Source organism: Xenopus tropicalis, chromosome 6 (genome assembly GCF_000004195.4).
Source record: "Xenopus tropicalis strain Nigerian chromosome 6, UCB_Xtro_10.0, whole genome shotgun sequence".
NCBI lineage: Eukaryota > Metazoa > Chordata > Amphibia > Anura > Pipidae > Xenopus > Xenopus tropicalis.
In genome coordinates this window covers 489,427-511,913 of record NC_030682.2, presented here as the reverse complement: position 1 = coordinate 511,913, position 22,487 = coordinate 489,427, and the positions used below count along the sequence as shown (strand labels likewise).

The window sequence follows — 22,487 nt, the reverse complement described above, 5'->3', positions numbered from 1 at the left end:
GTAAGCATGTCAGTCCTGCCCTGCTTATGGCTGAGATTCTAGCTATCTGTATAACAGAGCATTCCCTGTACGAGTGGCACAGATCCTATCTGATCCCCCATTGTAAGCAGCAGTCCTGCCCTGCTTTATGGCTGAGATTCTAGCTATCTGTATAACAGAGCATTCTGTCACAGTGGCACAGATCCTATCTGATCCCTCAGTGTAAGCCACACTCTCGCTGAGTGGAGGTGCTGTGAGGAGCTCCTGTGAGGTGAACTCTTCCCCAGGCCCTGTAAGGGTCTGGGGGGCTGTTTGTTTCCCGGTTTGGGCTTAAAAAGAAAACAAAAAAACTGTTTCTTTATTGTTGTGGAAAATGAAAAGAAGATTTTCTCTTCGTGTGAGGAATGAAAAGAAAGCTGTTGTTTCTGGAAGGAAAGGCTCAAGCCAGAAAATGGCGGCAGAAAGTGAAGTAAGTAAAGCTAAGCCCAAGAGAAAGAAGGTGGGAGGAAGGGAAGATAGTGGAAGCAGCATGGAGGAGGAGGATATGAATGAATCCTTTTCACAAACAATATCAGAAGATTTGGAAAGAACTCCAGTTTTGTTGCCTGATGAGCCTGACCCACAAACAAGCATGTCCCCCCCCCTGAGTATGCCTCCCATCCCTATGTCTGGCTCTGAAACCCCTCAAAGTGCCACCAATAGTCAGTTGTGTGAGACCCCTGCGCAATTATCCTCCAGTGACCTGTTGGGGGGTGACAGTGTGGAACCTGAGACCCCCGGGAGGAGCGGGGAGTTTTGGTGCAAGTAAAGTAATGGCAGCTGGGAGAGCAGAGAGATCCAGCAATGTGCCTGCGGGGCCTGTCTGTGTGGAGCTAAAGCATCGGGAGGCTAGCAGTGCATGCTGGGAGTTGTGTCCTGCGGAGGGCACGCATAATGCTAATGCGGCTGCTGAAAATGCTGCTAATTGCGCCTGTGAGAATCTGGCTATGGCGGTGGCAGAGGGGGCTTTGGATTGTGCAGAGGAGCCTGGAGTGGAGGTGGGGAAGGGGCTTTGGGCAGGTGAGCAAGGACTGTGTTACTGCTGGGAATCCAACTGCTACTATAGCGAAAGCTAAAATGTCTTATTCTGCTGCTGTGGCTTCTACTGGTGGGGCCGCTATTCCTGCTGATCCACTCACTGCTACTGACTCACTTTCTGCTGCTGATAATACTGTTATTTCTGCTGATTTAAAGACTGTTTGTGCTGCTGCTAAAGAGACATTTTCAGCCTGTATAGAGACTGTTACTGCTGTGAGTAAAGAGACTGATACTAATTGTGCTAACGAGGCACTTGCTGCTGGAGAGAATCCTGACCCTATGGTGATTGCTAAAGCTCTAAGGACTGTGAACTTTCTTAAAGACAAAAAGAGAGCTTTGGAGAGGGATATTGAGAGGGGGATTGCTAACATTAAGTTTGCTAAAGGGGAAGCTAGAGCTTTAGGAATAAGAAAACTTGCTATAATAAATAAAGAGTTGGAGGAGGCTGATGGGGAAATTGAGCAAACTATGCTGTTAATTAAACCCTGGGAAGAGGTGTTTAAAAACAGAACTCGTTTTGATGAAATGCAACAGGCTGGTAAAGGGGGGAAATCATTTGAAGCAATGTATATGGATTTTGTGCTTAGGGGGGAGGAGGAGGGAACAGGGAAAGGGCAATCTGCTGTTATGTCTGTACCTAAACCCTCTGATGTCCCCTCTGATTCTATTTCTACCTCTAACCCCCCTACCTCTAACCCCCCTACCTCTAACCCCCCTACCTCTAACCCCCCTACCTCCAACCCTTCTAACCCCATTGTTTCTGCATGTTCTGTGGATAATGGGAATAATATGCTGGTAACTCCTGATAATGTTTTGGGTAAAGCAAATGAAGTGGCAAATCCTACTAAGTCAATGGAAGTGTCAAATGCAGGGGAGAGGATCAAGGAAGTAAAGGGTTTTGGGAAAAAGAAGATTTTTTGCAAGGCAACAAGAGACTCTTTTTGATGGGCCTGTGTTTAAAAGGATAATGTAGTTAAGATTAAATGGGATGGGGAGAAGGAAAAGATGCCAGGCAGTAGGTATATCTGCAAGAATTTGATAAAGGAGTCAATGGGTTTTACACCTTCTGATGTTAATGCCTTTATAACAGTGTCTGATGTGGAATTTGAAGTAAGTTTTAAATTACCACAAGGTTTGGATAGATTTTGGAGTCTCTATCAGGAGAAGGGAAGATCCCCAGAGTGGGAAGGTTTCAGGGCCATACCTGTTTTCAAAGCCAGAAGTTAAGAACGTCACTGTCATTTTTAAAAATGAATCAATTCCCCCGGAAGATGTTTTGGTCTGGCTTAAGCGCCAATGTAAGGTCCTGGCGCCACTGACAAGGTTATATAATGAGGAGGGTTTCTGGATTGTGGGATGGAAAGTACAAGTGAGATTGGATGTATCTAATAATGTTACCAAGCATCTCCCAAACTCTTTCTTTATCGGAAAGGAGAGGGGTGTCTGTTTTTATCCAGGACAACCCAAGCAGTGTTTCAAGTGTGGCTCAAAGCGTCATCTGGCCAATGATTGCACTCTCAAAGTTTGTGCATTATGTGGGGCTCAGGGGCATGTTAGTAAGGAATGCAATAAGGTAAGGTGCAACCTTGTAATGATTTGGGACATACGCACCGGGAATGCCCAGAAGCCTGGCACAATATTGTAAGGAAATGCCCTAGAATTGAAAAAGAGTTTTTCAGGAGGATGTACCCAGGGTGGAGGTGGGTGTATGTGAGGAAATCACTAACAGGAAGGAAGGTGGGGAAGTTTTGTCCCAGACTATTGAGAAGGATGGGGGAGAAGGGATAAGAAGGGAAGTGGAGGTTGAGAAAGAAGGATGGGAGGAGGTAGGAAAGAAAACAAGGGAAGAGGGTAGGCAAGATGGTTTTCCAAACAAATATTGAAACCTCTAATAGGTTTGAACTCCCTGATGGGAAATCTTGGGGGGATATGGCTGAGGAAGAAGAGGAAGAGTTAAGCAGGTTGCAGGATGAAGAGAGGGAGCATGGGAAAGAAACAGGGAAGAAGCAGAAAAAGAAGAAGGGAAAAAGGAAATCCAAGGCTTCTTGCCTCTTGTGACAGAAGAAATGAATTGTGAAATTGAAGAACAGGTCCCTTCCCATGTAGAAATGGAGATAACTGAGGATCAGGGGAAGAAAAGGAAAGGTCGGACAGAAAGTGATGAGGAAAGGGAATCTATAGATGGAAATGAGTTTTTGAGAAAGACGGTGGCCCTTCAAGTGGATTAGGGAAGCCTCAGTATAAGAGATTTGGAGAGGGGAAGGAGGGTAGGCTGGCTAAATCTCCAAAATGTCAAAACAAGTGATTCATTTTTGTACTATCAACGTGTGTAGTATAAAGAACCATAAAACAAGGGCTGAAGTTTATGATTTTTTAGGGAAATCTAATTTTGATGTTCTTTTCTTACAAGAAACAAGGTTAACTGATGGGACAGAAATGTTTAATGCTAAAAGAGAATGGCAATTTGGACCCTCTTTTTGGTCTATTGCAGAGGAATCTGCAGGGGGGGTGGGAATTCTTTTTTAAAGGTCATTTTGATCTTAAAATCAAACGTTTTTTGGAGATCAGAATAGGACGCTGTATACTCCTAGATGTTCATTTTCAGGGTGAGACGTTTAGGCTGATTAATGTTTATGGGCCACATACGATAGCAGAGAGGAAAGAACTGTTAGGCGAAATTAAACCTTTTTTGTGTGTTTCTTGTCCTGTCATTCTGGCTGGGGATTTTAATGAAGTCCTGAAGCCAGGGGACAGGACAGGTAAATATAATAAATATGAAGGGGCCTTTTTGTCTAATATTATCAGGCAGGCGGGGCTGGTGGATGTGGCGACCTGGAATGGGAGGAAGGGTGTCCATACTTATTTTTGTGCAAACCGTAGTAGTCGCATAGATTTGGTTTTTGTTAAAGAGAGAGATACTTTTTCAGATGTAAAGGAAACATTGGTAGATTTTTCAGACCATTTAATGGTTTCCTTTAAATATGGGATGTCAGAGCTCCCGAGAAGGGGTAGAGGGTTGTGGAGACTTGGATTTGAGTCATTGAAGGAAGCTGCAAGGAATGGCTCTTTTAGGAGTTTTTTTGAGGCCCAGTGGTCGAAGCTGGACTTCTTTGATTCAATCCAACAGTGGTGGGAGGGTACAAAAGAAGAAATCCGAACCTTCTTCACAAAACTATCTGTTAAAAGGGAGGGTATAAGATCTAGAACATACCAGTCTCTGAGAAAGAAGTTGGAAACCTTAATTTCGGCCGGGGTGGTGGGGGAGAAAATTGCCCAGTTGAAAACTCTGATGAAGCAGCATCAGTACAGTCGCCAGGACTCTATGGTTCTGGAAAGGGATTTTGGGGCAAAAAACTCCCCGGACCCTTTCCAGAACTGTAGAGAGACCTTTAAGAAAAAGCAGGTGACTGGGCCTTATTGATTCTGAGGGAAGTTTGCAGAAATCCAGGGAGGGTATCCTCAGAGTTGTAAGGTCGTACTATGCCGGCTTGTTCAGACGTAAGGCTTTGGAGAGGGAAAGGACTGAAAGCTTCTTAAGGGCGACCCCAGGACCTGATACAGCTAATTTGGATTTCTCTACTTTGACAGCAGATATTGGGGAAGAGGAGGTGGAGGGTGCGATTGATAAGTTAAACAACAAGAAAGCTCCTGGGCCTGATGGGCTTACAGCAGAATTCTATAAGACCTTTAAGGAGCTGTTAGTCCCGGTGTTAACAAAGATCTTTAATGGATGTCTGGGGAGTGGGTTGTGTGAGTCAATGAGGTGCTCTGCCCTGATTCTGCTGTCAAAGGGGAAGGATGATGAGAGGATTGAGAACTGGAGGCCGATTGCCCTTCTCAACTCCGATAGAAGATTCTGGCAAAGATCCTTTTTTCCCGGTTAATTTTATTTTCAGGCACTTTATTATCGTCCTGTCAGTTCTGCACGGTGAAGGGGCGGAGCATCTTTGGGGCGATCCTTACTATAAGGGAAGCCTTGGAGTCATGCAAAGCTCATGGTTGGGGTAAGTATCTGTTGTCTCTGGATCAGACAAAAGCTTTTGATAATGTTAACCATGATTATCTATGGGCTGTTTTGTCTAAATACGGCATCCCGGGCAGATTCATTAGTTGGATTAAAGTTTTGTATGAAGGGGCAAAAAGCTTCCCATTGATTAACGGTTGGCAAGGTGAAGACTTTGAGGTTGGGGCCGGGGTGCGGCAGGGCTGCCCTCTGAGTCCTCTTCTCTATGTATTCGCTCTGGATCCCTTCCTGAGGATGCTGGAGAGGAAAGGCTTGGAGGGGGTCTGTGTGCCCGGCGGGCAGCCCCTCAGGTTTGTTGCCTATGCGGATGATGTGTCAGTGATCGTTTCTAAGCAGGCGGAGGTTGAAGTGGTCACTGATTGCATCAGAAGTTACTCGGGGGCCTCTGGCTCCTCTGTCAATCGGGAAAAGTCGGAAGCTTTTTGGGTTCTAGAAGGGGAACCAGCTTTTCAGGTTGGTAATTTCCCAGTAGCCCCAGAGCAGGTAAAAATCTTGGGAGTTAAATTCGGGAGGAATGATAATGGTCTGTTAAATTGGGAAGAGAAACTGGATGCTGGTTTGGCAAAAGTTCAGCGCTGGAAATCTTGGAAGCTGACCTATAGAGAAAGGGTTAATTTGATCAAGACTTTTCTGATCCCGTTGTTTCTTTTTGTTGCCTATGTGTTTCCCCTGCCAGAATCTCTCTCTGCTCGGCTCTACAGTCTGTTCTTTCAGATGCTCTGGGGGAGCAGACTGAACCCAGTAAAAAGAGGGGTCACTTTCCTGCAGAGAAAAGAGGGGGGGTTAGGGATGGTTTGTCCAATCGCGTTCTTTGGCACCATTTTCCTGAAATTTAATTTTGGGAATCTGGGCCAAAGGACGTGTTCTCTGTGGGAGAACTGTGTCAGGTCCTGGGTTTCGCCTTTTATCAGAGACTGGATGGAGGGCGGTAGAGTGAAGGGGGTCCGGATTAGGGGGGGTACTTTCCACAGCATTTAGTTTTAGGCTTAAAGCTGATAAAGAAGTGGAATTTGGACTTTGGGGCAATAGGGAATCTTACCAGGAAGCAGTTATATGAGTCTGTATTGAATTCCTTTTTTATCTCTGCCCCAGTCCTGAAAGACTGTACAACTGAGCAGATGAAAACTTGCCTGAAGTTCCTGAATGGCCATAGGCTCCCCGGCAAGTTCCTGGATAACGCCTGGCTGGCTTTCCAGGGGAAACTCTTCCTTAGGGGCAATCTGAGCTATCTGAGTGTGGTAAACAGGCTCTGCCCCTGGGGGTGCCAAGTGGAAGAGACCACAAATCACTTTTTATTAGAGTGCTCGGTATCTCGGGCTCTGTATAATGAAGTCCTGTCAGTTTTGAAAATTGGAAGGTTCTGTCGGCACACGTATGGGGAAAGGGCGTATGGGCTGGTAAGGGGAAAGCATCCTTTGGATAATGAGACCTTTTTTGTGATTTTCACTGTCATTAGATACTTTTTGTGGATAATGAGGTGCAGTAAATCTTTCGGGGGGGAGGATGGAACTATTGATCCAACAGTTAAAAGAATCTTGAGGGAACTGTTTTTCATCCGTTTCAAAGAAATTGGCATTAACAAGGACAATGCTAAACTGTGGAGGGAGGTGGATTTCACATGGGTGCAATCTTCGGATGTTATTTAATTAAAATGTCATTTTGATGTTATGTAATTGAATTTTCATTTTGATATGTAATTGAAAGTTTGATTTTCTGTTTTATGTTTTAATTTCTTAATAAAAATCCCTATCTGATCCCCCCCATTGTAAGCAGCAGTCCTGCCCTGCTTTATGGCTGAGATTCTAGCTATCTGTATAACAGAGCATTCTGTCACAGTGGCACAGATCCTATCTGATCCCCCCATTGTAAGCAGCAGTCCTGCCCTGCTTTATGGCTGAGATTCTAGCTATCTGTATAACAGAGCATTCTGTCACAGTGGCACAGATCCTATCTGATCCCCCCATTGTAAGCAGCAGTCCTGCCCTGCTTTATGGCTGAGATTCTAGCTATCTGTATAACAGAGCATTCTGTCACAGTGGCACAGATCCTATCTGATCCCCCCATTGTAAGCAGCAGTCCTGCCCTGCTTTATGGCTGAGATTCTAGCTATCTGTATAACAGAGCATTCTGTCACAGTGGCACAGATCCTATCTGATCCCCCCATTGTAAGCAGCAGTCCTGCCCTGCTTTATGGCTGAGATTCTAGCTATCTGTATAACAGAGCATTCTGTCACAGTGGCACAGATCCTATCCCCCCCCATTGTAAGCAGCAGTCCTGCCCTGCTTTATGGCTGAGATTCTAGCTATCTGTATAACAGAGCATTTCTGTCACAGTGGCACAGATCCTATCTGATCCCCCCATTGTAAGCAGCAGTCCTGCCCTGCTTTATGGCTGAGATTCTAGCTATCTGTATAACAGAGCATTCTGTCACAGTGGCACAGATCCTATCTGATCCCCCCATTGTAAGCAGCAGTCCTGCCCTGCTTCATGGCTGAGATTCTAGCTATCTGTATAACAGAGCATTCTGTCACAGTGGCACAGATCCTATCTGATCCCCCCATTGTAAGCAGCAGTCCTGCCCTGCTTTATGGCTGAGATTCTAGCTATCTGTATAACAGAGCATTCTGTCACAGTGGCACAGATCCTATCCCCCCCATTGTAAGCAGCAGTCCTGCCCTGCTTTATGGCTGAGATTCTAGCTATCTGTATAACAGAGCATTCTGTCACAGTGGCACAGATCCTATCTGATCCCCCCATTGTAAGCAGCAGTCCTGCCCTGCTTTATGGCTGAGATTCTAGCTATCTGTATAACAGAGCATTTCTGTCACAGTGGCACAGATCCTATCTGATCCCCCCCCCCATTGTAAGCAGCAGTCCTGCCCTGCTTTATGGCTGAGATTCTAGCTATCTGTATAACAGAGCATTCTGTCACAGTGGCACAGATCCTATCTGATCCCCCCATTGTAAGCAGCAGTCCTGCCCTGCTTTATGGCTGAGATTCTAGCTATCTGTATAACAGAGCATTCTGTCACAGTGGCACAGATCCTATCTGATCCCCCCCCCCCATTGTAAGCAGCAGTCCTGCCCTGCTTTATGGCTGAGATTCTAGCTATCTGTATAACAGAGCTTTCTGTCACAGTGGCACAGATCCTATCTGATCCCCCCCCCATTGTAAGCAGCAGTCCTGCCCTGCTTTATGGCTGAGATTCTAGCTATCTGTATAACAGAGCATTCTGTCACAGTGGCACAGATCCTATCTGATCCCCCCCATTGTAAGCAGCAGTCCTGCCCTGCTTTATGGCTGAGATTCTAGCTATCTGTATAACAGAGCATTCTGTCACAGTGGCACAGATCCTATCTGATCCCCCCATTGTAAGCAGCAGTCCTGCCCTGCTTTATGGCTGAGATTCTAGCTATCTGTATAACAGAGCATTCTGTCACAGTGGCACAGATCCTATCTGATCCCCCCATTGTAAGCAGCAGTCCTGCCCTGCTTTATGGCTGAGATTCTAGCTATCTGTATAACAGAGCATTCTGTCACAGTGGCACAGATCCTATCTGATCCCCCCATTGTAAGCAGCAGTCCTGTCCTGCTTTATGGCTGAGATTCTAGCTATCTGTATAACAGAGCATTCTGTCACAGTGGCACAGATCCTATCTGATCCCCCCATTGTAAGCAGCAGCCCTGCCCTGCTTTATGGCTGAGATTCTAGCTATCTGTATAACAGAGCATTCTGTCACAGTGGCACAGATCCTATCTGATCCCCCCATTGTAAGCAGCAGTCCTGCCCTGCTTTATGGCTGAGATTCTAGCTATCTGTATAACAGAGCATTCTGTCACAGTGGCACAGATCCTATCTGATCCCCCCATTGTAAGCAGCAGTCCTGCCCTGCTTTATGGCTGAGATTCTAGCTATCTGTATAACAGAGCATTCTGTCACAGTGGCACAGATCCTATCTGATCCCCCCATTGTAAGCAGCAGTCCTGCCCTGCTTTATGGCTGAGATTCTAGCTATCTGTATAACAGAGCATTCTGTCACAGTGGCACAGATCCTATCTGATCCCCCCCATTGTAAGCAGCAGTCCTGCCCTGCTTTATGGCTGAGATTCTAGCTATCTGTATAACAGAGCATTCTGTCACAGTGGCACAGATCCTATCTGATCCCCCCATTGTAAGCAGCGGTCCTGCCCTGCTTTATGGCTGAGATTCTAGCTATCTGTATAACAGAGCATTCTGTCACAGTGGCACAGATCCTATCTGATCCCCCCCATTGTAAGCAGCAGTCCTGCCCTGCTTTATGGCTGAGATTCTAGCTATCTGTATAACAGAGCATTCTGTCACAGTGGCACAGATCCTATCTGATCCCCCCCATTGTAAGCAGCAGTCCTGCCCTGCTTTATGGCTGAGATTCTAGCTATCTGTATAACAGAGCATTCTGTCACAGTGGCACAGATCCTATCTGATCCCCCCCCCCATTGTAAGGAGCAGTCCTGCCCTGCTTTATGGCTGAGATTCTAGCTATCTGTATAACAGAGCATTCTGTCACAGTGGCACAGATCCTATCTGATCCCCCCCCCCATTGTAAGCAGCAGTCCTGCCCTGCTTTATGGCTGAGATTCTAGCTATCTGTATAACAGAGCATTCTGTCACAGTGGCACAGATCCTATCTGATCCCCCCATTGTAAGCAGACGTGTTTCAGTGAGGTCTGTGGATGTCTGGAGCAAGCCCAGGCCCTGCTAGGGCTGGTCGGGCTGCCTGCAAAACTGAGGCCCAGGCTTTGGGGCCTAGCCATGTGGCTGTAAGTGCAAGGCCAAGACTCAGATCATCGTCTGTTGGGACCCCAAGAACACCTAGGGGGAAAACCAGCAGCGAGAGTGAGATGGAAGTGGAGAAGTCTGTGGAAGAGACCAGGAGGCAAAGGCAGAGAAATGCAGCAGCAGCCCGTGCTCAGGAGGTGGAAGCCCGCAGAGGGGCCCCCCAGGGGAAGATCACCCCCCCTAGAGCGGCTGATCCTTTGGTAAAGGGAAAAGTGGATGGAAAGCAAGTGAAGCAACAGTTGGCATCTGAGGAAGAAATAAAGCAGCACAAACACAAAGGTATGGAAATACAAACTGTGCCTTTAATTCATTCAGAGTTTGTTACTGAGCTGCCGGCAGTGAGTGAGACTGAGCCTGTAAATAAACCTGTGTCTGTAACACAAACTGATAATAATGAAACTGCGCAAAGTGATTCCAACCTTTGTCAGAATCCCCCCCAGCAGCGTGTGAGTGAGAGCTGTGAGCAGCAGGGACCCCCGGCCTGTAACCCAGCAGCTTCTCCAGCAGCTCAGCTGGAATCAGTTGGGCCATGTGGGGGCGGGGGAGGAATCAGCAATCCACTCTTCTGTGTGTGTATCCCAGCCGGCTTGCCAGGAGAGTGGGGCCCCGGGTGCAGCCGCCAGCCCTGGCACTGGTACACCCACATCTCCGGCCCATGGGGCAGCCAGCACCTGTAGCAGCGGAGAGGAGAGAGGGAAGGAAGTTCCCACCATTGCCCCAGTTCCCCTGAGCTCAGAAGGCAGCAGCCCTGGTGCGAGCCCTGGAACCGGCATTGTGCATAAGCCAATTAAAGGAGCTGCATGTAAAGGTGCTGTCCAGAAACAGGCAAGATTTAAAGGGGAAGTTAAAGAAACAATACTGCAGAAAGAGTGGCTGATGCTTTGAAAGAACTGGCTACTTTACAAAACAGAAAGAAATCTGTGCAGCTGTCATTGAAATATTTTACAAACAGGATGGCAGTTTCTGAAGGCAAAGTGAAGGCTACTAATAAAAACAAATGGGATGAACTGGGCAAGGAGCTCGCTGGGATAGAACAGCAGATTGCCGAGCTGTATAAGGAGGTCGGGCCCTGGAAGGAAGTTTACCAGAACAGGCAGAGATTTGCAGACATGGCAAGCCCAATGTGCGCAGCCCGGCAGCAAAACGCAGCAAAACCGGCAGCAAAACCGGCGGCAAAACCGGCGGCAAAAACCGGCGGCAAAACCGGCAGAAAACCCAACAGCAAAAACCCAGCAAAACCGGCCGGCAAAACCGGCGGCAAAACCGGCGGCAAAACCGGCAGCAAAATCGGCAGCAAAACCGGCAGCAAAACCAACAGCAAAACCTAACAGCAAAACCGGCAGCCAAAACCAGCAGCAAAACAACAGCAAAACCGCAGCAAAACCAACTGCAAAACCGGCAGCAAAACCAACAGCAAAACCGGCAGCAAAACCGGCAGCAAAACCAACAGCAAAACCGCAGCAAAACCAACTGCAAAACCGGCAGCAAAACAACAGCAAAACCGGCAGCAAAACAGGAGCAAAACCGGCAGCAAAACCAACAGCAAACACGGCAGCAAAACCGGCAGCAAAACCAACAGCAAAACCAACAGCAAAACCAACAGCAAAACCTGGAGCAAAACCAACAGCAAAACCAGCAAAACCAACGCAAACCAACAGCAAAACCAGGAGCAAAACCGGCAGCAAAACCAGGAGCAAAACCGGCAGCAAAACCAACAGCAAAACCGGCAGCAAAACCGGGAGCAAAACCGGCAGCAAAACCGGCAGCAAAACCGGCAGCAAAACCAGGAGCAAAACCGGCAGCAAAACCGGCAGCAAAACCGGCAGCAAAACCAACAGCACAAACCGCAGCAAAACCGGCAGCAAAACCAGGAGCAAAACCGGCAGCAAAACCGGCAGCAAACCGGCAGCAAAACCAGGAGCAAAACCGGCAGCAAAACCAGGAGCAAAACCGGCAGCAAAACCGGCAGCAAAACCGGCAGCAAAACCAGGAGCAAAACCGGCAGCAAAACCGGCAGCAAAACCGGCAGCAAAACCGGCAGCAAAACCAGGAGCAAAACCGGCAGCAAAAACCGGCAGCAAAACCAACAGCAAAACCGGCAGCAAAACCGGCAGCAAAACCAACAGCAAAACCGGCAGCAAAACCAGGAGCAAAACAACAGCAAAACCAACAGCAAACCGGCAGCAAACCAACAGCAAAACCGGCAGCAAAACCAACAGCAAAACCAACAGCAAAACCGGCAGCAAAACCAGGAGCAAAACCAACAGCAAAACCGGCAGCAAAACCAGGAGCAAAACCGGCAGCAAAACCAACAGCAAAACGCAGCAAAACCAGGAGCAAAACCAGGAGCAAAACCAGCAGCAAAACCGGCAGCAAAACCGGCGCAAACCGAGCAGCAACAACCAGAGCAAAACCACAGCAAACCAAGCAGCAAAACCGGACAGCCAAACGCACGGCAGCAAACCAGCAGCAAACCACAGCAAAAACCACAGCAAAACCAGAGCAAAACCAGCAGAGCAAAACCGCAGCAAAGCAAAACCGGCAGCAAAACAACCAGCAGCAAAAACCGGAGCAAACCAACGAGCCAAAACGCCAGAACCAACAGCAAACCAGGCGAAAGCAGAAAAACCACAGCAAAACGCACAAAACACGAAAGCAGCAAAACCGCCGAAACCAGACAAACCAGCAACGGCAGCAAAACCGGCAGACGGCAGAAAACCGGCAGCAACAGCAAAAACCGCAGCAAAACCAACTGCAAAACCGGCAGACGCAACAACCGAGTCAAACCGCAAAACCAAGGAGCAAAAGCGCAGCAAAACGGCAGCACCCAAACTCAGCAACTGGCAGCAAAACCAGCAGCAACCCGGCAGCAAAACCGGCAGCAACAACAGCAAAGGCAGCAAAACCAACGCCATAAACCGGCAGGAAAACGGCAGCAAACCAAAGACAAAACCGGCAGCAAACACAACAGCAAAAACCGGCAGAAACCGGCAGCAAAACACAAACCAAGCAAAACAGGAAAGAGTGCCCCCCCCTCTAGAGCGGCTGATCCTTTGGTAAAGGGAAAAGTGGATGGAAAGCAAGTGAAGCAACAGTTGGCATCTGAGGAAGAAATAAAGCAGCACAAACACAAAGGTATGGAAATACAAACTGTGCCTTTAATTCATTCAGAGTTTGTTACTGAGCTGCCGGCAGTGAGTGAGACTGAGCCTGTAAATAAACCTGTGTCTGTAACACAAACTGATAATAATGAAACTGCGCAAAGTGATTCCAACCTTTGTCAGAATCCCCCCCAGCAGCGTGTGAGTGAGAGCTGTGAGCAGCAGGGACCCCCGGCCTGTAACCCAGCAGCTTCTCCAGCAGCTCAGCTGGAATCAGTTGGCCATGTGGGGGCGGGGGAGGAATCAGCAATCCACTCTTCTGTGTGTGTATCCCAGCCGGCTTGCCAGGAGAGTGGGGCCCCGGGTGCAGCCGCCAGCCCTGGCACTGGTACACCCACATCTCCGGCCCATGGGGCAGCCAGCACCTGTAGCAGCGGAGAGGAGAGAGGGAAGGAAGTTCCCACCATTGCCCCAGTTCCCCTGAGCTCAGAAGGCAGCAGCCCTGGTGCGAGCCCTGGAACCGGCATTGTGCATAAGCCAATTAAAGGAGCTGCATGTAAAGGTGCTGTCCAGAAACAGGCAAGATTTAAAGGGGAAGTTAAAGAAACAATAACTGCAGAAAGAGTGGCTGATGCTTTGAAAGAACTGGCTACTTTACAAAACAGAAAGAAATCTGTGCAGCTGTCATTGAAATATTTTACAAACAGGATGGCAGTTTCTGAAGGCAAAGTGAAGGCTACTAATAAAAACAAATGGGATGAACTGGGCAAGGAGCTCGCTGGGATAGAACAGCAGATTGCCGAGCTGTATAAGGAGGTCGGGCCCTGGAAGGAAGTTTACCAGAACAGGCAGAGATTTGCAGACATGGCAGCCAATGTGCGCAGCCCGGCAGCAAAACCGGCAGCAAAACCAGCAGCAAAACCGGCAGCAAAACCGGCAGCAAAACCGGCAGCAAAACCGGCAGCAAAACCAACAGCAAAACCGGCAGCAAAACCGGCAGCAAAACCAGCAGCAAAACCGGCAGCAAAACCGGCAGCAAAACCGGCAGCAAAACCGGCAGCAAAACCAACAGCAAAACCAACAGCAAAACCGGCAGCAAAACCAACAGCAAAACCGGCAGCAAAACCGGCAGCAAAACCAACAGCAAAACCGGCAGCAAAACCAACAGCAAAACCGGCAGCAAAACCGGCAGCAAAACCAACAGCAAAACCGGCAGCAAAACCAACAGCAAAACCGGCAGAAAACCGGCAGCAAAACCAACAGCAAAACCGGCAGCAAAACCAACAGCAAAACCGGCAGCAAAACCGGCTTTGGAAAAGGCTTATCAGGCGAGCACCTCTAATAGCCCCGATTTTGTACAGCCATTACCCCCCAGAGTGCAGAAACGGCAGGGGAAGGTCAACTGGCAAAATATGGCCTTTAATCAGCAGGATGTGGATGATCAGGAGAAGAAGAGATCGGAGGAAAAAACCTTTAAAGTTAATGTTGGGAAGCACGGATCTGAGAAAGGCAAGGGCTGACTGGCGACATGGGCCTTCCTTTTTGGTCCATTGCGGAGGAGCCATGTGGCGGAGTAGCGATATTATTTCGAGGTGGCCCTCACTATTAGAGTACATCGTCTCCTAGAGGTTCGGTGGGGCGTTGTTTGTTGTTGGTGTAACCTTAAATGGCAAGGCGATTTCGCCTTATTAATATCTATGGGCGCAGTCTATGGGCAAGGCAGGAGGGCTCTGTGGCTGAAATTAGACCCTATTTGCACCACGTCGCTCTCTGTCATCTTTGGTGGTGATTTCAAACCAAGTCCTTAGACCCAGAAGATCGGTCAGGAAGGTTAGGGAAATCCGAAAGCTTTTTCTTTAAGCAACTAGTTAGCAAGCTGGAATGGGTTGATGTTGCCACCTGGGAGGGCCGGAGAGCGACGCATACTTACAGTGCGGGTAGGAGTAGCCGCTTGGATATGGCTTTTGTCAGGATGGGTGAGGAATTTACTGATGTTAGAGAGGTTGGGGTTGAATACTCAACCACCTGACACTTTCCTTTACGGTGGGACCCTTGTCAGTTTCCAGCAAAGGGCAAGGGCCTGTGGCGATTAAGCTCAGATTCCCTGGAGGGCGAGTCAGTAGGGAAGTCTTTTGAGGCCTCTCTTCAGCACCAGTTCGGAGGGTTGATTTCTATGACTCGGTGGTCATCGTGGTGGAGGATGTCAAGCGCTCATTCGGACTTTCTTTCCGTAAGCCTATCTGTACGCAGGGAGGGTAATCGGTATAAGAAGTACCCTGGACTCCTCTTAAAGAAGCTGGAGTCCTCTATTCGGATGGGGGTGGAGGGGTCAAAGATCACCCCAGCTGAAAGCCCAGATCAAAGAGAATGTCAGTACAGCCGCTACAAATCTTGTGCAGGAAAGGGATTATGGAGTTTTCCGCTCTCCCGGACCCCTTTTTTAAACTGCCGGGAGATGTTGGGCGGAAGCTTATCACCGTCCTGATCGACCCCAAGGGTGAGTTACAGACATCTAGGGAGGACATCCTTGGGGTTGTGAAAGGCTTCTACGCTTCTCTGTTCCGGGCCAAGGCTTTGGATAAGGGGGAGGACTTCATCCTTTCCTGGAGGCAACCCCAGGGCCTGATGTGACCCATTTGGACTTTGAGCCTTTGACAGCTGAGATCACGGAGGACGAGGTCCAAAGCTGCCCATTGATTGCCTTGCTAAAAAGAAGGCTCCAGGACGGACCGGCTTACAGCCGAATTTTATAAGAAATTTAAAGACCAGCGGCTCCGGTTCTCGTAGAGGTCTTTAGAGACTGCCTGGAAAGGGGGTATCTTGCCCCCTCTATGAGAGAATCCTCCTTGATCTTGCTGTCTAAAGGTAAGGATCCACAGCGGGTTGAGAACTGGAGGCCCGATTGCCCTTCTCAACACTGATAGGAAGCTTCTCGCCACGGATACTTTTTACTAGACTGATTTGTTTTCAGGCACTTATTATCTCCCTGTCCCAGTCCTGCACGGTGAAAGGGCGGAGCAATATTCGAGGCGATCCTTACTATAAGGGAAGCCTTGGAACTATGCAAAGTCCCAAAACATTGGGTGCTACTTCCCTGTCTCTGGACCAGGCTAAGGCCTTTGATCGAGTGGATCATGAGTATCTGTGGGCCGTTTTGGCAAAGTACGGCATCCCGGGAACATTCATTAGGTGGTTATCAGCTTTGTACAAAGGGCCGTAAGCTTTCCACTTATCATGGTGGCCGCGGTGAGAACTTTGAGGTCGGGGCCGGGGTGAGACCAGGGGTGCCCCTTTAAGCCCTTTGCTGTATGTTTTTTGCGATCGATCCTTTTTTAAGGCGTTTGCAGGCGGGTGGAATAAAGGGTCTCTTGTTCCCCCGCCCCCTGTAGCCCCAGTCCCTCAGGTCAGTAGCCTACGCGGATGAATGTCACGGTGGCAGTCTCTTGTCCGAGGATGCGGGAGTGCTGTCCGAGACGATCAGAAGTTACTCAGAGGCCTCCGGGTCTCTGGTCAACATGGATAAGTCCTCAAGCTTTTTGGTCATTAAACGAGGAGCCGGCTTTCCGCTCTGGGAATTCTCAGTTGCCCAACTCAGATTAGAATCTTGGGAATCAAATTTGGGAAGGGAGATGACTGTAGGCAAAACTGGGAAGAGAAGTTGGATGCCGGAAATGCTAAAGTACAGCGATGGAAGCAGTAGAGGCTGTCCTACAGTGAAAGGGTGAAGCTCGTGAAGACTTACCTGGTCCCCTATCTTTCTGTTTGTTTCCTACGTGTATCCGCTGCCTGAAGCTCTCTATGCTCGGATCCACAGTCTGAGGGTTGGGCATGTTATGTCCAGTGGCTTTCTTTTGGCTCCATCTTCCTGAAGTCCAACTTTGGGGTGCCTGGCCAAAGAACTGATTCCCTGTGGGAATGTTGCGTCAGGCGTTGGTATTGCCTCTGGTGGGAGATGGGGTTGCTCGGCGATAGCGTGGAAGACAGTCCGGGTGGCGCGGGAGGCCAACTCCACCTCCCACATCTTTGAGTTGGGGCTGGAAGCTTTGAGAAAGTGGGACATTGGAATTGGGGAGCTGGGTTCTGTTGCGAGAAGGCAGATCTATCAGAGAATCCTGGGAACCTATTTCATTGTCCCCTTGGCCTTAAAAGACTGTGTGGGGGACATTCTTTCCCAGAGCCTCCGGTGGCTCAATGACAGAAGGGTGCCCCCCAAATACTTTGATCTAAACTGGCTCGCCCTTCAGGGAAGGCTTTTTGTCCGGGGCAATATGAGCTATTTAAACATTGCAGACAGAGAGTGCCCATGGGGCTGCGCCACCAATGAGACCCAGGAACATTTTCTGGTTGATTGCCCTGTGACAAAGACTGTGCGGTTTCAGTTGGCAGAGACTCTCAAGGTACCATACATTAGGCAGCTCTCTTATGCCAATGCGGCCTATGGGATCCTGTCTGTCCCACACCCCCTGGATGCAGGATCCATGTACATGATAATATCAGTAATGAGGTACCACCTATGGCAATCCCGCTGTAGGAGATCACTCGGCCAGGAGGATGTTGTTATTGACCTTATAGTGAAGTCTGTGGTGGCCGATTTGGGTTTCCTGAAGGAAAGGGAGATCAGACGCTGCACCTCAAATACCTCAAAATGGAGAAATATCAATCTGTGAGTGTCCTTGTCCTTCTCCTTGCCATTAGGGCAGTTTGTACCGGCTTTTCTGGGGGAAATCTTGTAGGTACATTTGAATGTTATGAATGGGCGCCATCACCTCAGCGCTACTGCCGGCAAGTTGTTTTTGTTTTATTTGGTTTCTTTTGGTTTGTGTGGGGAATGGGATATGTATTGAATGCAAGTGCTTTATTTCATGGGCAATGAAAAGGCAATTTCAAGTCAAAATGGCTAATTTCTTTGCTTACAGTTTGTAAATAGTTGTACATTGTTTTGTTTGTTATGAAAGATTTATTATTTGTTAAGTTTATACCAATAAAAAAATCCCTATCTGATCCCCCCCCCCCCATTGTAAGCAGCAGTCCTGCCCTGCTTTATGGCTGAGATTCTAGCTATCTGTATAACAGAGCATTCTGTCACAGTGGCACAGATCCTATCTGATCCCCCCATTGTAAGCAGCAGTCCTGCCCTGCTTTATGGCTGAGATTCTAGCTATCTGTATAACAGAGCATTCTGTCACAGTGGCACAGATCCTATCTGATCCCCCCATTGTAAGCAGCAGTCCTGCCCTGCTTTATGGCTGAGATTCTAGCTATCTGTATAACAGAGCATTCTGTCACAGTGGCACAGATCCTATCTGATCCCCCCATTGTAAGCAGCAGTCCTGCCCTGCTTTATGGCTGAGATTCTAGCTATCTGTATAACAGAGCATTCTGTCACAGTGGCACAGATCCTATCTGATCCCCCCATTGTAAGCAGCAGTCCTGCCCTGCTTTATGGCTGAGATTCTAGCTATCTGTATAACAGAGCATTCTGTCACAGTGGCACAGATCCTATCTGATCCCTCATTGTAAGCAGCAGTCCTGCCCTGCTTTATGGCTGAGATTCTGTCACAGTGACACAGACCTGATAGATCATTTGATGAGATTATAGTTACCCTGTCCCCATATTATCCCCTCCCGATGCCAAGAGCCGCCTCACTGGTTTTGTGTCTCCGCCTTTGTAGGACTCGCTACATCCAATCAGAACTTGGATTCAGAGAGCGCCTCTCAGTGATTGTGTTGTCGTCTCGCTCCACTATGAACACTCTCGCGGTGGCTGTGAATCGCACTCTCTCGCCTCATGTCACCCGCTTAGTGTTCTTCACAGCAGCCCAAGGACCCAAAGCCCCAGCGGGAATGGAAATTGTGGCCGTTGGGGATGAGCGTCCGGCTTGGCTGATGTACCACACCCTGCGCTACATGGAGAGACACCTCCTGTCTGGGTACGACTGGTTCTTTGTGACTCTCGATGACTCTTACACTAATGGATATCTCCTTCAGGACTTGGTCACTCACTTCAGTCCTGCTCCACCCATCTATGTGGGGCGGCCAATGGAATTCATTGGGGGGCAGGAGAGCTGGCGATATTGCCATGGAGGTTCTGGCTTCCTGTTGTCCCGCTCTCTGCTCCTGAGACTGGCGCCACATTTGGATTCTTGCCGCTCCGATATCTTGAGCTCCAGGTCCGACGAGTGGTTGGGCCGATGCTTACAGGACAGTTTGGGCCTGGCCTGTGTCTCCAAATACCAGGTAAATGGGAGGGGCAGGTTGACTGATTATTGGCTCATTTACATGCAGGACTGGCAATCTGTAGATTCTGGCAAATACCAAAGGGACTGCCGTAAGGTGCCACAGACAGGCCATAGGGTGCCACAGAAAGGCCGTAGGGTGCCACAGAAAGGCCGCAAGGTGCCACAGACAGGCCATAGGGTGCCACAGAAAGGCCGTAGGGTGCCACAGACAGGCCGTAAGGTGCCACAGACAGGCCGTAAGGTGCCACAGACAGGCCATAGAGTGCCATAGACAGGCCGTAAGGTGCCACAGACAGGCCATAGAGTGCCATAGACAGGCCGTAAGGTGCCACAGAAAGGCCGTAGGGTGCCACAGACATGCCTTAGGGTGCCATAGACAGGCCGTAAGGTGCCATAGACAGGCCGTAGGGTGCCACAGACAGGCCGTAAGGTGCCATAGACAGGCTGCAAGATGTACTTTGGCTAAAGGCTTCCAAATCTCATGAACTTTGGCCAAAGGCTTCCCAATCTCATGAACTTTGGCCAGAGGCTTCCCAATCTCATGAACTTTGGCCAGAGGCTTCCCAATCTCCTGTACTTTGGCCAAGGGCTTCCAAATCTCATGAACTTTGGCCAAGGGCTTCCCAATCTCATCAATTTTTGCCGAGGGCTTCCCAATCTCCTGTACTTTGACAAAAGGCTTCCCAATCTCATCAACTTTGGCCAAGGGCTTCCCAATCTCATCAACTTTGGCCAAGGGCTTCCCAATCTCATCAACTTTGGCCAAGGGCTTCCCAATCTCATCAACCTTGGCCAAGGGCTTCCAAATCTCCTGTACTTTGCTCAGAGGCTTCCCAATCTCATGAACTTTGGCCAGAGGCTTCCCAATCTCCTGTACTTTGGCCAAAGGCTTCACAATCTCATAAACTTTGCCCAGATGCTTCCCAATCTCCTGTACTTTGGCCAAAGGCTTCGCAGTCTTATAAACTTTGCCCAACGGCTTCCCAATCTCATGAACTTTGGCCAGAGTCTTCCCAATCTCATGAACTTTGGTCAGAGGCTTCCCAATCTACTGTCCTTTGGCCAGAGGCTTCCCAATCTCATAAACTTTTTCCAGAGGCTTCCCAATCTCATGAACTGTGGCCAGAAGCTTCCCAATCTCATAAACTTTCCCCAGAGGCTTCCTAATCTCATGAACTTTGCCCAGAGGCTTCCCAATCTCATAAACTTTGCCCAGAGGCTTCCCAATCTCCTGTGCTTTGGCCAAAGACTTTGCAATCTCATAAACTTTCCCCAGAGGCTTCCTAATCTCATGAACTTTGCCCAGAGGCTTCCCAATGTCATGAACTTTTCCCAGAGGCTTCCCAATCTCCTGTACTTTGGCCAAAGACTTTGTAATCTCATAAACTTTGCCCAGAGGCTTCCCAATCTCATGAACTTTGGCCAGAGGCTTCCTAATCTCATGAACTTTGCCCAGAGGCTTCCCAATCTCATGAACTTTGCCCAGAGGCTTCCCAATCTCATGAACTTTGGCCAGAGGCTTCCCAATCTCCTGTACTTTGGCCAAAGACTTTGCAATCTCATAAACTTTGCCCAGAGGCTTCCCAATCTCATGAATTTTGGCCAGAGGCTTCCTAATCTCATGAACTTCGCCCAGAGGCTTCCCAATCTCATGAACTTTGCCTAGAGGCTTCCCAATCTCATGAACTTTGGCCAGAGTCTTCCCAATCTCATGAACTTTGGCCAGAGTCTTCCTAATCTCATAAACTTTGGCCAGAGGCTTCATAATCTCATGAACTTTGGCCAGAGGCTTCCCAATCTCATGAATTTTGGCCAGAGGCTTCCCAATCTCATGAACTTTGGCCAAAGGCTTCCCAATCTCATGAACTTTGGCCAGAGGCTTCCCAATCTCATGAACTTTGGCCAGAGGCTTCCTAATCTCACGAACTTTGGCCAGAGGCTTCCCAATCTCATGAACTTTTCCCAGAGGCTTCCCAATCTCATGAACTTTGCCCAGAGGCTTCCCAATCTCCTGTGCTTTGGCCAAAGACTTTGCAATCTCATAAACGTTCCCCAGAGGCTTCCTAATCTCATGAACTTTGCCCAGAGGCTTCCCAATGTCATGAACTTTGCCCAGAGGCTTCCCAATCTCCTGTACTTTGGCCAAAGACTTTGTAATCTCATAAACTTTGCCCAGAGGCTTCCCAATCTCATGAACTTTGGCCAGAGGCTTTCTAATCTCATGAACTTTGCCCAGAGGCTTCCCAATCTCATGAACTTTGCCCAGAGGCTTCCCAATCTCCTGTACTTTGGCCAAAGACTTTGCAATCTCATAAACTTTGCCCAGAGGCTTCCCAATCTCATGAATTTTGGCCAGAGGCTTCCTAATCTCATGAACTTCGCCCAGAGGCTTCCCAATCTCATGAACTTTGCCTAGAGGCTTCCCAATCTCATGAACTTTGGCCAAAGGCTTCCCAATCTCATGAACTTTGGCCAGAGGCTTCCCAATCTCATGAACTTTAGCCAGAGGCTTCCCAATCTCAGGAGCTTTAGCCAGAGGCTTCCCAATCTCAGGAGCTTTAGCCAGAGGCTTCCCAATCCCAGGAGCTTTAGCCAGAGATTTCCCAATCCCAGGAGCTTTAGCCAGAGGCTTCCCAATCTCAGGAGCTTTAGCCAGAGGCTTCCCAATCTCATGAACTTTGCCCAGAGGCTTCCCAATCTCCTGTACTTTGGCCAAAGGCTTCACAATCTCATAAACTTTGCCCAGATGCTTCCCAATCTCCTGTACTTTGGCCAAAGGCTTCGCAGTCTTATAAACTTTGCCCGACGGCTTCCCAATCTCATGAACTTTGGCCAGAGTCTTCCCAATCTCATGAACTTTGGTCAGAGGCTTCACAATCTCATAAACTTTTTCCAGAGGCTTCCCAATCTCATGAACTGTGGCCAGAAGCTTCCCAATCTCATAAACTTTCCCCAGAGGCTTCCTAATCTCATGAACTTTGCCCAGAGGCTTCCCAATCTCATGAACTTTGCCCAGAGGCTTCCCAATCTCCTGTACTTTGGCCAAAGAGTTTGCAATCTCATAAACTTTGCCCAGAGGCTTCCCAATCTCATGAATTTTGCCCAGAGGTTTCCCAATCTCATGAACTTTGCCCAGAGGCTTCCCAATCTCAGGAACTTTGGCCAGAGTCTTCCCAATCTCATGAACTTTGGCCAGAGTCTTCCTAATCTCATGAACTTTGGCCAGAGGCTTCCTAATCTCATGAA

General features: G+C 48.7%; 1 protein-coding gene across 1 annotated transcript in view; it reads left to right on the top strand.

Moving 5' to 3' along the window:
* chpf2 (chondroitin polymerizing factor 2) overlaps positions 1 to 22,487 on the top strand; it is a gene marked incomplete in the record, with an annotated part of 63,769 nt that overhangs the window by 30,358 nt on the left and 10,924 nt on the right. The window contains 1 exon segment of the mRNA NM_001142158.1: positions 18,675 to 19,239. Coding sequence (NP_001135630.1) covers positions 18,675 to 19,239 — 565 coding nt within the window.